This window comes from Phoca vitulina, unplaced genomic scaffold (assembly GCF_004348235.1).
Source record: "Phoca vitulina isolate PV1807 unplaced genomic scaffold, GSC_HSeal_1.0 scaffold64, whole genome shotgun sequence".
Lineage (NCBI taxonomy): Eukaryota > Metazoa > Chordata > Mammalia > Carnivora > Phocidae > Phoca > Phoca vitulina.
The window spans coordinates 1370374-1383316 of record NW_022589767.1 but is presented as its reverse complement, the minus strand read 5'-3'; the positions used below and the strand labels follow the sequence as shown (position 1 = coordinate 1383316).

At 36.7% G+C, this 12943-nt stretch overlaps 1 protein-coding gene across 1 annotated transcript in view; it reads left to right on the top strand.

Annotated features, from left to right (window-relative positions):
• The window catches only part of LRP6 (LDL receptor related protein 6), a 181164-nt gene that overhangs the window by 57335 nt on the left and 110886 nt on the right, over positions 1 to 12943 (top strand). Inside the window, exon 3 of the mRNA XM_032391785.1 lies at positions 8409 to 8606. Within this exon, the coding sequence (XP_032247676.1) occupies positions 8409 to 8606 (198 nt within the window). The remainder of the gene's footprint in view (positions 1 to 8408; positions 8607 to 12943) is intronic.

Genomic DNA, 12943 nt, shown 5'->3' with positions numbered 1-12943 from the left:
GCAAGGGAAGCAAGGGCAAAAATGAACTATTGGGACTTCATCAAGATAAAAAGCTTTTGCACAGCAAAGGAAACAGTCAACAAAACCAAAAGACAACCGACAGAATGGGAGAAGATATTTACAAATGATGTATCAGATAAAGGGCTAGTATCCAGAATCTATAAAGAACTTATTCAACTCAACACCCAAAGAAGAAATGATCCAATCAAGAAATGGGCAGAAGACATGAACAGACATTTCTGCAAAGAAGACATCCAAATGGCCAACAGACACATGAAAAAGTGCTCAACATCGCTCTGCATCAGGGAAATCCAAATCAAAACCTCAATGAGATACCACCTCACACCAGTCAGAATGGCTAAAATTAACAAGTCAGGAAATGACAGATGTTGGCGAGGATGCGGAGAAAGGGGAACCCTCTTACACTGTTGGTGGGAATGCAAGCTGGTGCAGCCACTCTGGAAAACAGTATGGAGGTTCCTCAAAAAGTGAAAATAGAGCTACCCTATGACCCAGCAATTGCACTACTGGGTATTTACCCCAAAGATACAAATGTAGTGATCCGAAGGGGTACGTGCACCCCAGTGTTTATAGCGGCAGTGTCCACAATAGCCAAAGTATGGAAAGAGCCAAGATGTCCATCGACAGATGAATGGATAAAGAATATGTGATGTATATACATGCAATGGAATATTATGCAGCCATCAAAAGGCATGAAATCTTGCCATTTACAACGACGTGGATGGAACTAGAGGGTATTATGCTGAGTGAAATAAGTCAATCAGAGAAAGACAAGTATCATATGATCTCACTGATGAGGAGTTCTTAATCTCAGGAAACAAACTGAGGGTTGCTGGCATGGTAGGGGGTGGGAGGGATGGGGTGGCTGCGTGATAGACACTGGGGAGCGTATGTGCTATGGTGAGCGCTGTGAATTGTGTAAGACTGTTGAATCACAGACCTGTACTTCTGAAACAAATAATACATTATATGTTAAAAAAAAAAATAGTAAGAAGGGAAAAATGAAGGGGGGGGATCGGAGGGGGAGATGAACCATGAGAGACTATGGACTCTGAGAAACAAACTGAGGGTTTTAGAGGGGAGGGGGGATGGGGGGATGGGTTAGCCTGGTGATGGGTATTAAGGAGGGCATGTATTGAATGGAGCATTGGGTGTTATACGCAAACAATGAATCATGGAACACTACATCAAAAAGTAATGATGTAATGTATGGTGACTAACATAACATAAAATTAAAAAAAAAGAAGGATGAGCTTGAGAAGTGAACTGAGGAAATACTCAAGGGTAAGGGCAAGATTCTCCTCAAAAACTAATTTCCGGATTCCTGTAATATATCAGACAGTAATTAAAGGCATGACTGAAGTAATTTTATCTTGAAAAAAGAAATTCTCTCTACCAGACCATTAAGAAAAAGTCAGTGAAGCTATCTATGTAGAGCTTCTGGCTTTGGGTGATGGGATATTCTAGTATACCCTCTGAGGTGCCCTAGTAGCAAAACGTGTACAGAATAGACAAGTTATATTAGTAGACTCTCTACTAAATAGATAGACTAATTTAACTATCTAAAAATAGATTAGGTATAAACCAGTTTTAAATTTACGGAAATATTGTTGCAGTAAAGCTTTACAAGTATTGCTATAGAAATCTGTACAGTGGGGGAACAAAGGAGAGAGTACTCAGTTTTATTTGGGGGGCTATTTCCAGGTTGGCATTTTCTAGCTGAGCAGTTGTTTTCCAGGGAGACAAGGTATGGAAATGGGTAATAGCTTTTAGTCAGTAGGAACACTATGTGCCAGACTCTCATGCCATTGCACATTCAAGGAGTAGCAAACAGCTTGTAACTGGAGCATAGTAGAAGAATAATGGTATTCATTAAAATAAAATTCTGCCTTTATTTTTTAAGGCAGTGCTCTCTGTAGTAATACACACAGAATGGCCCAAGAGCAGGTGAGTACAGACCATTACTAAGCATTTGAATGCTGACTGTAAATACACTTGCCATTATATGAGATTGTTTTAGGATAGCAGATACAACAATAAATAAAACAAGGACCTGGAATAAAAAGGGGTGGGAAATGTGTAAACAGTCCTAATATTGTATTATTTGAAATGTACAGAGGAGAGTGTGCTTGAGGGTGTCATGAAATGCTTCACCAAGGTGTGGTGACATTTGAACTCTTCTGAAGAATTAGGATATTTATGAGAGTATAGAAGGAGGAGAGAGGCATTCCAGACAGTTGATATATCATCATTATTATATTTAGAGGAGCTCAAAATGCATCACCTACGATTTCTTCAGAAAGAGGATTGTAGATAACAGCAGTTTGGGAAAATGCATAATTTGGAGATATTGGGGGTTCCAGACGACAGCAATAAAGTGAATATCACAATGAAGTGAGTCAAGGGAGCTTTTCCCAATGCATATAAAGTTATATTTACACTATCCTCTAGTCTGTTAAGTGTGCAGTAGTGTTATGTCTAAACCAACTGTATATGTACCTTAATTAAAAAATACTTTGTTGCTAAAAAACGCTAATCATCATTTGAACTTTGAGCCAGTCATAATCGCTGATCACAGATCACCATAACAAATATAATAATGATGGAAAGTTGAAATGTTGGGAGAATTTCTAAAATGTGACACAGAGACATGAAGTGAGCAGATTCTGTTGGAGACGGTTCCAGTAGACTTTCTTGACGCAGTGTTGTCACAAACCTTCATCTTGTAAAAAAACACGGTATCCGCAAAACGTAATCGAACAAGGTATGCCTGTACTATAGCTAGCGATTTCTTTGATTATAGTAGGGAATTAAATTGGCTTAGTATGTTGTTTATTCCCAGGTTTATAAGCTTGATCTTCTAGTAGTGGCATACCAATGTTATTTCTGAATTAAATATATTCTTTGTATTATGTCCACTGACTTTTAAAAATTAATCACCTAGACTGGGCATTTAGGGATCATTCTTAGCAATCTGATTTTCTCCGGGATAACCAGTTTATACACGTAGAATTCTGTTATGATGGATATTATCACAGCAAAGCCATCTCCATGTTCTTTCTTGTCCCTCAATAGAATGTTTTTTATCTGATTACTGTACATTTTCTTTAAAGACAAATCCTCTAAAATGAATGCTTTCACTATCTTATTAATCGTCACTTATTATTAAAATACGATACCAACACAAATAATCAAGTAGAGGGGAAGCGTGGAATTACAGCAGACTTCGTCACAGTTCATTTTTTCTTTGTAGTTCTATCAGGAAACATATCCTTGAAATCTCCAACCTCCTCTTCACGTAAAAGCCCAATTTACTTAACCAGTATAAGGTGGAACTGGCTCAGGGATCAGGAAGAGGAAGGGTGTATGAATTTTGCCTGATACCTTTTCTTTTCACTCTCATTAGAATTTTTTTTTCCACTGGTTGTAAAATTTCACCATGTATCTGTCCCATTATGTTCCTAATGACTCTTATACTTTGGGGCTGGTTTGGTTTCATATGCAGCTTTTTACTGCAGTTTCTTTTGCCCTGTTACTGTAGTCCAACTTTCTTTGACTATTAACATCCTTTTAATTTTATTTACCTTTTCTATCCTACTTTCCTTTAGTTTTTACACTAGTTTTTCTTTTACTCGATTGACTGGTTCTTTGGATATATAAGGAAAAACAATGAGGTGAAGATACTCATTTCATTCTTACCTGAAGTCATCATGTTGCCCCCTAAACTGTCTGTATTCCATATTTTGTTGAATGACACCAACATGGACTCATTCACATTTGCCAACTCTTGAGAGCCATCCTATTCTCTCTCGTTTATCTTTCTTCTCCCACACTGATCCATCTTTCAACTTTTGTCTTCATTAGTTCTCATTTGGAATATTTCAAAAGTTTTGTGCTCTAATTTTCTTTCTCTAATTTCTTCCCCCTCTAGCCAGTCCCTCAGTGTTATCACCAGTGATTAAAAGGATAATCTTAACCATTTTACTTTTCTGCTTACAGTCTTAAGTACCTTCTCATCACCTATAGGTTATACAGTTCAAATTCTTTGTATAGCAGAATAGGTCCCTTCTGTGGGACTTCTTTTTTTGCCTGGTGTCCCCCATGGCAAATACACTGTATGCTGCAGCTCTGTTGATCTTCTTGCTGGTTATTGAACGTGTCGTGACTTCTGATGTCTTTTGCATATGCTATGTCTTCTTCCTGGAATGCTGTTTCTCATTTTGGCGACTGCCTAAATAAAAGTATTGTTCTTCTGGTAAGCTTTTATTGACAACTCTTAACATTTACTAGCTTGATTGGGTATCACTTCCTTGTACTCTCATAGCACCCTGTTCATACATCTCATGCTACATTTATCACTCCTTACTTGGGATGCAATTTTCATAGGGGCAATTGTTTTGCCTTGCTTATTTTTGTATTATGTCAAGGATGATGCTTAGCTCCTTAGTACATTTTTAAAAATTGAATAATATCTTGGCAATTTATAAAACACTTCTGTGTTTTTCTACTTCCTGTGCCTCATTCCCTTTCTATATTAAATTTGTAATGAGTTTTTAATTTAAATGTTAATCAAATAACATGGAAATTTTAGTACTATAGATAAAATTTATTTTGCATTTTAAATATTTGAACAAATGAAAATATCTGCAAAATTCACTAAAAAATTCTAAACTTTAATCAGATTCTCATCTTAACAAATGTCTCAGTTTCCCTCTTTGTATTTGAAGCCTTTATCCTTGAAGTAACATGACCTGATATATTTTTTTACTGTTAAGTATGTGAGGGTTATCTATTAGCTTTGATAAGCAGCAGCATGTAAATAATTTTAGTACTAAAATTCTTGTTGAGCTAAATAATTTTGTTAACTTTTTATTTCACCATAAACTAGACACTGGATTCTTATTTATAAGTTTAATGCTTACTTAGGTTAATGACAATGGTGAAACCTATCTAAATTATATTATACAGAATAGACAGCACCACTTATTGCTGTATCCATCTTGATAGTGTGCAAACTGCTGATGTTCAGTGCATATGAGTTCTTCATAATTTATATACAAAGTGTGATAAGTACTATAGCACAGTGAAACATGCTCTAGGAGCACCTAGGAGGGAGTAACTCTGGGCAAGCTAGGAACAGAAAAGAAGGTACTTTTGAATTAGCTTTTAAAAATCATCTCTTGTTTCTTATTTATGTTTTAGGCAACTTTATTGAGATATAATTTATATGCAGAAATATGCATATTTTTATATTTACAGTTTGATGTTTTGATAAATGTATTTGTCTACCATTACTCCCCCCCCCCCCAAATTTTCCATCACTTCACTCCAGGAAGCTGTCCTAGTCCCTTTCAAGTCAACCTCTGTTTCTGCCCTAGTAACTACTGATCTGATTTCTATCACTATAGATTAGTTTTGCTGAATCTAGAACTTCATATAATAGAGTCATGAAGTAGCTACTCTTTTGAGTCTGGCTTCTTTTGTTCAGCCTAATTTTAAAAATTCATCCTTGTTGAATGTAAGAATAGTTACTTTTTTTGTATTTCTGAGTAGTATTCCATTGTATAAATATACCAGAGTTTGTATATCATCCTATTAATGGATATTTGTGTTGTTTCTAATTTTTAGCTGTTATGAATAAAGTTTCTGTGAATTTGTATGTGTAGTTGTTGAGTGGATATGTTTTTATTTCTCTTGGATAAATACCTAAAAGTGAAATTGCTGTTTCATAGAGTTAAATGTACATTTAACTTTATAAGAAACTGCCAAACTGTTTTCCAAAGTGATTAAACTAGTGGTGTACGAGAGTTCCAGTTGCTCGTCACCAACACTTAGTATTTTTAGTCTTTTAAATGTCAGCCTTTCTAGTGAGTGTGGAGTTGGTATGTTACTGTGGTTTTATTTATTTTATATTTTATTTTTTGTTACTATAGTTCCAATTTCCTTGATGATTGATGAATTTGAACATCTTTTTATGTGCCATTTGGCTATTCATGTATCTTCTTTTGTGAAGTATCTAGTGTCAAGTCTTTTATTTGTTAAAAAAATTAAAATTTACCTACATTACATTTACACTTTTTGGACCAGTATTGCTTGGGATAATAGCCCTCCCTGATTGTTTGCCATGGAGAGCACTTATTTTTTTTATTTATTTTTTAAAGATTTTATTTATTTATTTGACAGAGAAATAGCATAAGTAGGCAGGGAGGCAGGCAGAGGGAGAGGGAGAAGCAGGCTCCCTGCTGAGCAGGGAGCCCGACGTGGGGCTCGATCCCAGGACCCTGGGATCATGACCTGAGCCGAAAGCAGCAGCTTAACCAACTGAGCCACCCAGGCGCCCCGAGAGCACTCTTACTTTTGACAACATTCCTGGGCGTATAGATTTTTCCATTACTTCAAATAAAGTCAGCATCCTCTTGCAGGGCCATGTAGCTGCCAATCTTTAGGGTCTGCCACGTCTGCTCGGGGTAGGGCTTTTGTGCCATAAACCTAGCAGCATGGATGGTGGTGCGAGTACCTTATGGCTGAATTATCGCATTTCCTCCTGAGAGTTCATTTTCTTTAGTAAATGCTTCTCATTTTGTTGTTTATCCTTTGATCATGTTTCAGAGACTTTAATTCTTTTTGACCATCTTTTCCTATTTTTACTTTGGTTTAGAGGAGAGCCTCTGTGTATTCTTTTTAGTTTTCCTCTAGTCTTTTTCTACACTGTAGCCAGTTTCTTCTTCCTCAGCTGCCCTACTCTCCCAAACTTCACAAAGCCAGTCATTTCACCTCCAGTCTTAAACATCTTCAAGTGTCTTTATGTTGCTCTCGGAATAAAAACCCAAAATTTTAACATGGTCTAACATTGTCTGGCTTGCTTTTTTATATAGTTTTATCTTGCATAAATCTAACCATTCCCCTGCTCCTCATTCTGGACAATATCCAGTCATTATCCTCATTTTAGGGAACACTTTGCCTTCTCTTCCTTATAGATCAAGGCTCTGACCTGTGGCATAAGAATTGACTTTGGAATCTGGGGATGTAGGTTTGAATTTCTGCACTTACTAGCTCTGTGACTTTGAGCAATATACTGAGTTGTTTCATCTGAAATACGGTGATGGACAAATAATATTTCATGACACTGCCTAAGTGAGATAATACATGTAAAACCATTAGCACAATACCTCGTGTCTAGGAAGTATGTTATTCCCTACCTGCTATTCTCCTCCCATAATTTCACTGAGTAAGCAGTTTATATGAAATATATGTTTGTACAAGTGGAATAATTTTAGTATTACCATTTCACCAATTTTTTGAGTAAAATTTCTACTTGAATTCCAATTGTGTGTGAACACATTTACTGAGTACATCATATCTAGTTCATAGCACCCTCATTACCTTTAAAAAATATGTCTTTAGGGCCCATCTGGTTGGCTCAGTTGGTTAAGCATCCGACTCTTGATCTCAGCTCAGGTCTTGATCTGAGTTATATTTCATGGAACCTACTCCATGAAATATAACACACTAAGAGTTTTACCTTTAACAAGGTAAATTTTGTTTTTACCTCTGGTATGAGACTATTAATAATAGACTTCCATTTTTTTTTATTTTGAAAAAAATTTTAAACTTGTAGAATAGAAGCAAAAATGGTACTATGAAATCCTATATACCCTAAGCGCAGTATAGTGATCATATTTAGGAAATTAACATCAGTACACAGCTGTTATATAATTTGACAGTCCCTCAGATTTTGCCAGGTTTCCCAATAATGTCTTCATAGCATTTCCCTCAACTGATCAGTCCAGAATCATGCACTTTATAGTTGCCATGTCTCTTTATTCCTCTCTAATCTAGATTGTTTCTTGGCCATCCTTTGACTTTTGTGACACTGATATTTTCAAAGACCAGTTGTTTTCTAGAATGTTCCTCAATTTGGTTTTCTCCCTTTCCTCATAATTTTGTTCAGGTTATACATTTTTTGTCAGGAATACTATGTAAGAGAATCTGCATGAAAGATGGTTTGTCCTTGCCCAGTGCACCACATACATGACACCAGTTTGGTCCCTCTCTCATTGATGATGTTAACTTAGATGATGTGCTTATACCATTTTCCCTTTTGTCCTTAATAAATAATCTGTGGGGAGATACATTGAGACAGTGTAAATACCCTTTTTCTCAGTAAACTTTGATCACATAGTTTTTTGCTTGCTGGATGATGCTTGCCTAAATCAGTTATTACCATGGTGGTGACAAAAAGGTAGATTATTAAAATTTTGATAATTTCTAAGGGTTTCAGTTTTAATGTTCCTGAGAGAGCTTTCTTTGTCTAATCGTGATAATTATAAAATACTTGGCTGTTAACCTGCTTATATCATGGGTTTATTTGTTTATATGGTTTTTAGGTTCATGTATTGGACAGACTGGGGAGAAGTACCAAAGATAGAACGTGCTGGAATGGATGGTTCAAGTCGCTTCATTATAATAAACACTGAAATTTACTGGCCAAATGGACTGACTTTGGATTATGAGGAACAGAAGCTTTATTGGGCAGATGCAAAACTCAATTTCATCCATAAATCAAATCTGGATGGAACAAATAGGTAAGCTGGCCTCATAAATTTAATTTTAAATTTTAAGTAAACATCATGGTGTTTTGATATCATAATCAAATTATAAAGCCTAACTTTATTAAGAAGAAATTAATGTATTTTTGGCTGAGTGTCAAAGAGGAAGAAGAGTAGACTTTTAGTTTGCTCTTAAAAGAAGGTAACTACATTTTCATCTATCTTGGTAGGATTTAGAATTTACAGACTGTATTTTCTTTTTCTTTACTCTGAGCTAATTTATTTCTTTAGTGATTCTTAAACAGGGATTGTATTTCTGCTCTCTCCCAGAGTGTGGGAAATTTTGGTTAATGAGGAGTGGGAGTGCTGCTGACATTTTAGCTTTAGTTTATGGGGGGCCAGAGATGCTAAACATCCTGCAGTGTGCTGGACACCTAGCACAACAGTCATCCTACTCAGAATTATCCATAGAGCCCCCAGGTGCTGCTCAGGGAAGCTCATTTGATACATCTCTAGACTAGGAGAGGGCCAGATAGTAAATATTTTAGGCTTTGTGGGTCATAAGATCTCTGTGGCAACTACTTAACCTCTGATGTTGAGGTGTGAAAGCAGCTGCAGATAATACATAGGGGAATGGGCAGAGCTGTGTTTTAGTAAAACTTTATTTACGAAACATATGAAAAGTCAGTGGGCCATAGTTTGCTGACCCCAGGACTAGGAAAAAATCTGAATGCATGCTACACACCAACATTCAAGGAAGACAAAGTTATAATACATAAACATGGAATTTCTAGTCAGATCATGTTCAGAATTTTAAGGGCACTATCTATATATGTTCTTGTGTTTGATTATTTTGGTTTCTGGTGGTCTCATTCTTAAGGTCTCAGCAGAAATAGAGTCTTAGGTAGTTGAAGGAATTTTTTCCAAGTGTAAACATTTGTGAGTTATCTGAACTGTGAATCAGGAAGCATTTAGAAGTATTGAAAATCATGAGTTAAAGCATTTATTAAAATAAAGTTTTTGTAATTATGGAGTTGGGGTATTTTTTTTTGCCTTGTTTTAAAAAAGAATGAAAAGACAACAAGAAGGTTTAAAAATAAGTAGAAATAAGTCAAGAGAAGTAATAAATATATGATGAATATAAAACATAATTGCTTTGTTTGAACTTCAAATTTGGCTTTAAGAGGGATGGTAGGAAGTAAATCTGGCCATATCATTGTTTTTTTTTACTTCCTTGGAATACTCACACAAAAACTAATGAAACTAGATAGCAAATCCAAAAACATACCATAAAACTAACCTCAGGCATCCAGAAATAAAAGCAGATAAGAGCAGACCACTAACAGCTACAAGACCTCCCTAGTATTACTGTTTGTGCAAGAGTAAGCAGAGAGAGTTGAGTGGGGCGTTTCATAGAACTTAAAAACAGGAGACCTCCAAAATAGCCTCAGCTATTTACTAGACAATGTGGTGGACTATATTAAGAGCAGCAGCTGAAATGAGGTGGGGGAGGGAGGGTTGCCCACTCCAGTATCAGCCAAGTACAGTGTGTTCATTGTAAAGACAGGATAGAACAATTTGGCTCCAAAGAATTCTTGAAATGAAGCTGCTAGAGATCTCTACCAGCACAGGGTACTGCACTGAAGGGAAACAAAATTGAATACCATAGTAGCATCAAAATTGAGCAGAACAGGGAAAATTAGAGGATCAAAAGAGGAAGAAAAGCGAAGGTTCAGATAACAGCTGGGAGTTCTCAGAAAGGAAACTACCATGTTGTTTAACATTACATGAAAACAACAGAAGAGTGAATTCTGTAAAGTTGGAAAAACTACCTTGAACAACACCTTCTTCTAAAAATTCAGGAAAACTAATTATCCATAAACATGAGACACACAGCAGTATCAAGGTAAAAATCCCATTTAAGGTTTTTATAAAGAACATCTTACATTTATAACAGTATTTTAAGCTAATAACAACTTTGCATCTTAAGCTTTATAGTTTTTACTCTCCCTCCCACATTTAATGTTTCTGATGTCACAATTTACATCTTTTTACCTTGTTTCTCCATTAATACATTATAGTTATTTTTACTATAACTTTTTAACCTTCATACTAGATTTGTAACTGATTTACCCACCAGTATTACAAAATTAGAGTATTCTGAATTTAACCATATATTTACCTTTTTATGAGTAAGATTTATACTTTCATGTTTTCTTGTTAGTAATTAGCACGCTTTTGTTTCAGCTTGGGGAAGTCCCCTTAACAATTCTTGTAAGGCTGATCTAGTAGTGATTAACTCCTTCAGCTTTTCCTTGTCTCAAATTCTTTATTTCTCTTTCCGTTCAGACAGCTTTGCTGGGTAGAGTATTCTTGGTTGGCAGTTGCCACCCTCCCACCTTGGCACTTTGAATATATTTTGCCACCAAAGTTCCTGCTGAAAAATATCTGATGGTCTTACAGGGATTCAGTTGTGTGAAACAAGTTCTATTTCTCCTGTTACTTTTAAGATACTCTTTTTTGTCTTTAACTTTTGATATTTGAATTACAGTGTGTCTTGATATGGGTTTTTTGGGGATTCATCTTATTTGAAAGTTTATGGGTTATATCTGGATGTCTGATTCTTTCCCCAGGTTAGGGCAGTTTTGGGACGTTTTTTGGGGATTCATCTTATTTGAAAGTTTATGGGTTATATCTGGATGTCTAATTCTTTCCCCAGGTTAGGGCAGTTTTGGGACATTTTCTTTCAGTAAACTTTCAGTCCCTTTCGCTTTATCCTCTTTCTCTGGGACCCTTATCGTGTGAGTGGTGGTCTACTTGATGGGCTCCTAAAAGTCCCTTAAGGTATCTTCATATTTATTCTTTTTTCTTTCTGCTTCTTTGGATGACTTCTATTGCCCAGTCTTTGAGTTTGCTGATACTTTCTTCTACTTGATCTAGTCTGTTGAACCTCTCTATTGAATTTTTCAGTTCGGTTTGTGTTCTTTCCCTCTTTGATTTTTTTGGTGCTTTCCTATATCTTCTGTCTCTTTATTGAAATTCTCACTTTGTTCATGCATTGTTCTGCTCACCTTGGTGAGCATCTTTATGACTGTTATTTTGAACTCTTTATCAAGTAAATCATGTATCTTTGTTTCATTAAGGTCTGTTTCTGAAGTTTTATCTTGCTCTTTTGTTTGGAACATGTTCTTTTGTTTCTTCATTTTTCTTGACTCTTTGTTGGTTTCTATGGATTAGATAAAAAAGCTCCTTTCCCAGTCTTGATGGAATGGTATTCTGTAGGAGATGAACCTTATTAACAGCCTGGCCTGAGTTCTTGGTTGTCTCTCAAATTTTTGTGATTGCCCAAACTGCCTTCTTTATTCTTAGTGGCTCCCAATAGTTGAGGGTGTGCCAAGATTTGTCAAGTGTTCCAAAGGGGAGGATCACAGCACCTAGATGTAGGTTGATTGGAAGCTGGATCCCCCACGCAGTAACTGGGAAAGTATATAGTTAGGGGCCTTCCAGGGAGAGACTCGGAGATGGACATTTTTGCCTGCTCCCTCTGCACTGGACCCAGGTATATAGCCACTGAAGAGGTTGCTGTTTTACCATTTTTAAGAACTACTTCATTGCTACAGTCCTGTGCAAATTATGAATGCAAGCCCCATTGGCTTTCAGAGACAGGTGATCCAGGGCCCTTCCTTTGGGTGGCATTTGTAAAAGCTGGGGCATCAGATGTGCGTATAAGCTGATTGTGTGGAGATACTGGAGATTTGGATTAGGCTAGAGAGAAAAGGTGGAGGTGGTATCTGCAGACTTCCCTGGTCTCCTGGGAGGGTTGCCGTCAGCCCCTGGATGTCTGCTAAATTAGAAGCCTGACCTCAGGCTTCTTTCAGGGAAATAGATTTCCTACAGGAGAATATTGGGACATGGGTGATTCTGATTGTTTCCTCTGCACTGAACCCTGCTGGGATCAATGTCTTATGTAAGCCTCCTGGTAATAACGAAAAGCAAAAAATCAGTATATATAGAAAAGATTAATAGGAATCTAAGCATACTACTACAGAAATTCAAATCACAAAGAGAGCAAGAGAAGAACAAAGGAACAAATAGAATACAAAACAGCCAGAAAACAATGAACTAAATGACAGTTTAGGTCTATACCTATCAATAACTATATAGAAGTGGACTAAATTCTATTTATTTATTTATTTGACAGAGAGAGACACAGCAAGAGAGGGAACACAAGCAGGGGGAGTGGGAGAGGGAGAAGCAGGCTTCCTGCTGAGCAGGGAGCCTAATGTGGGGCTTGATCCCAGGGCCCTGGGAACATGACCTGAGCCAAAGGCAGATGCTTAATGACTGAGCCACCCAGGCGCCCCTGGGCTAAA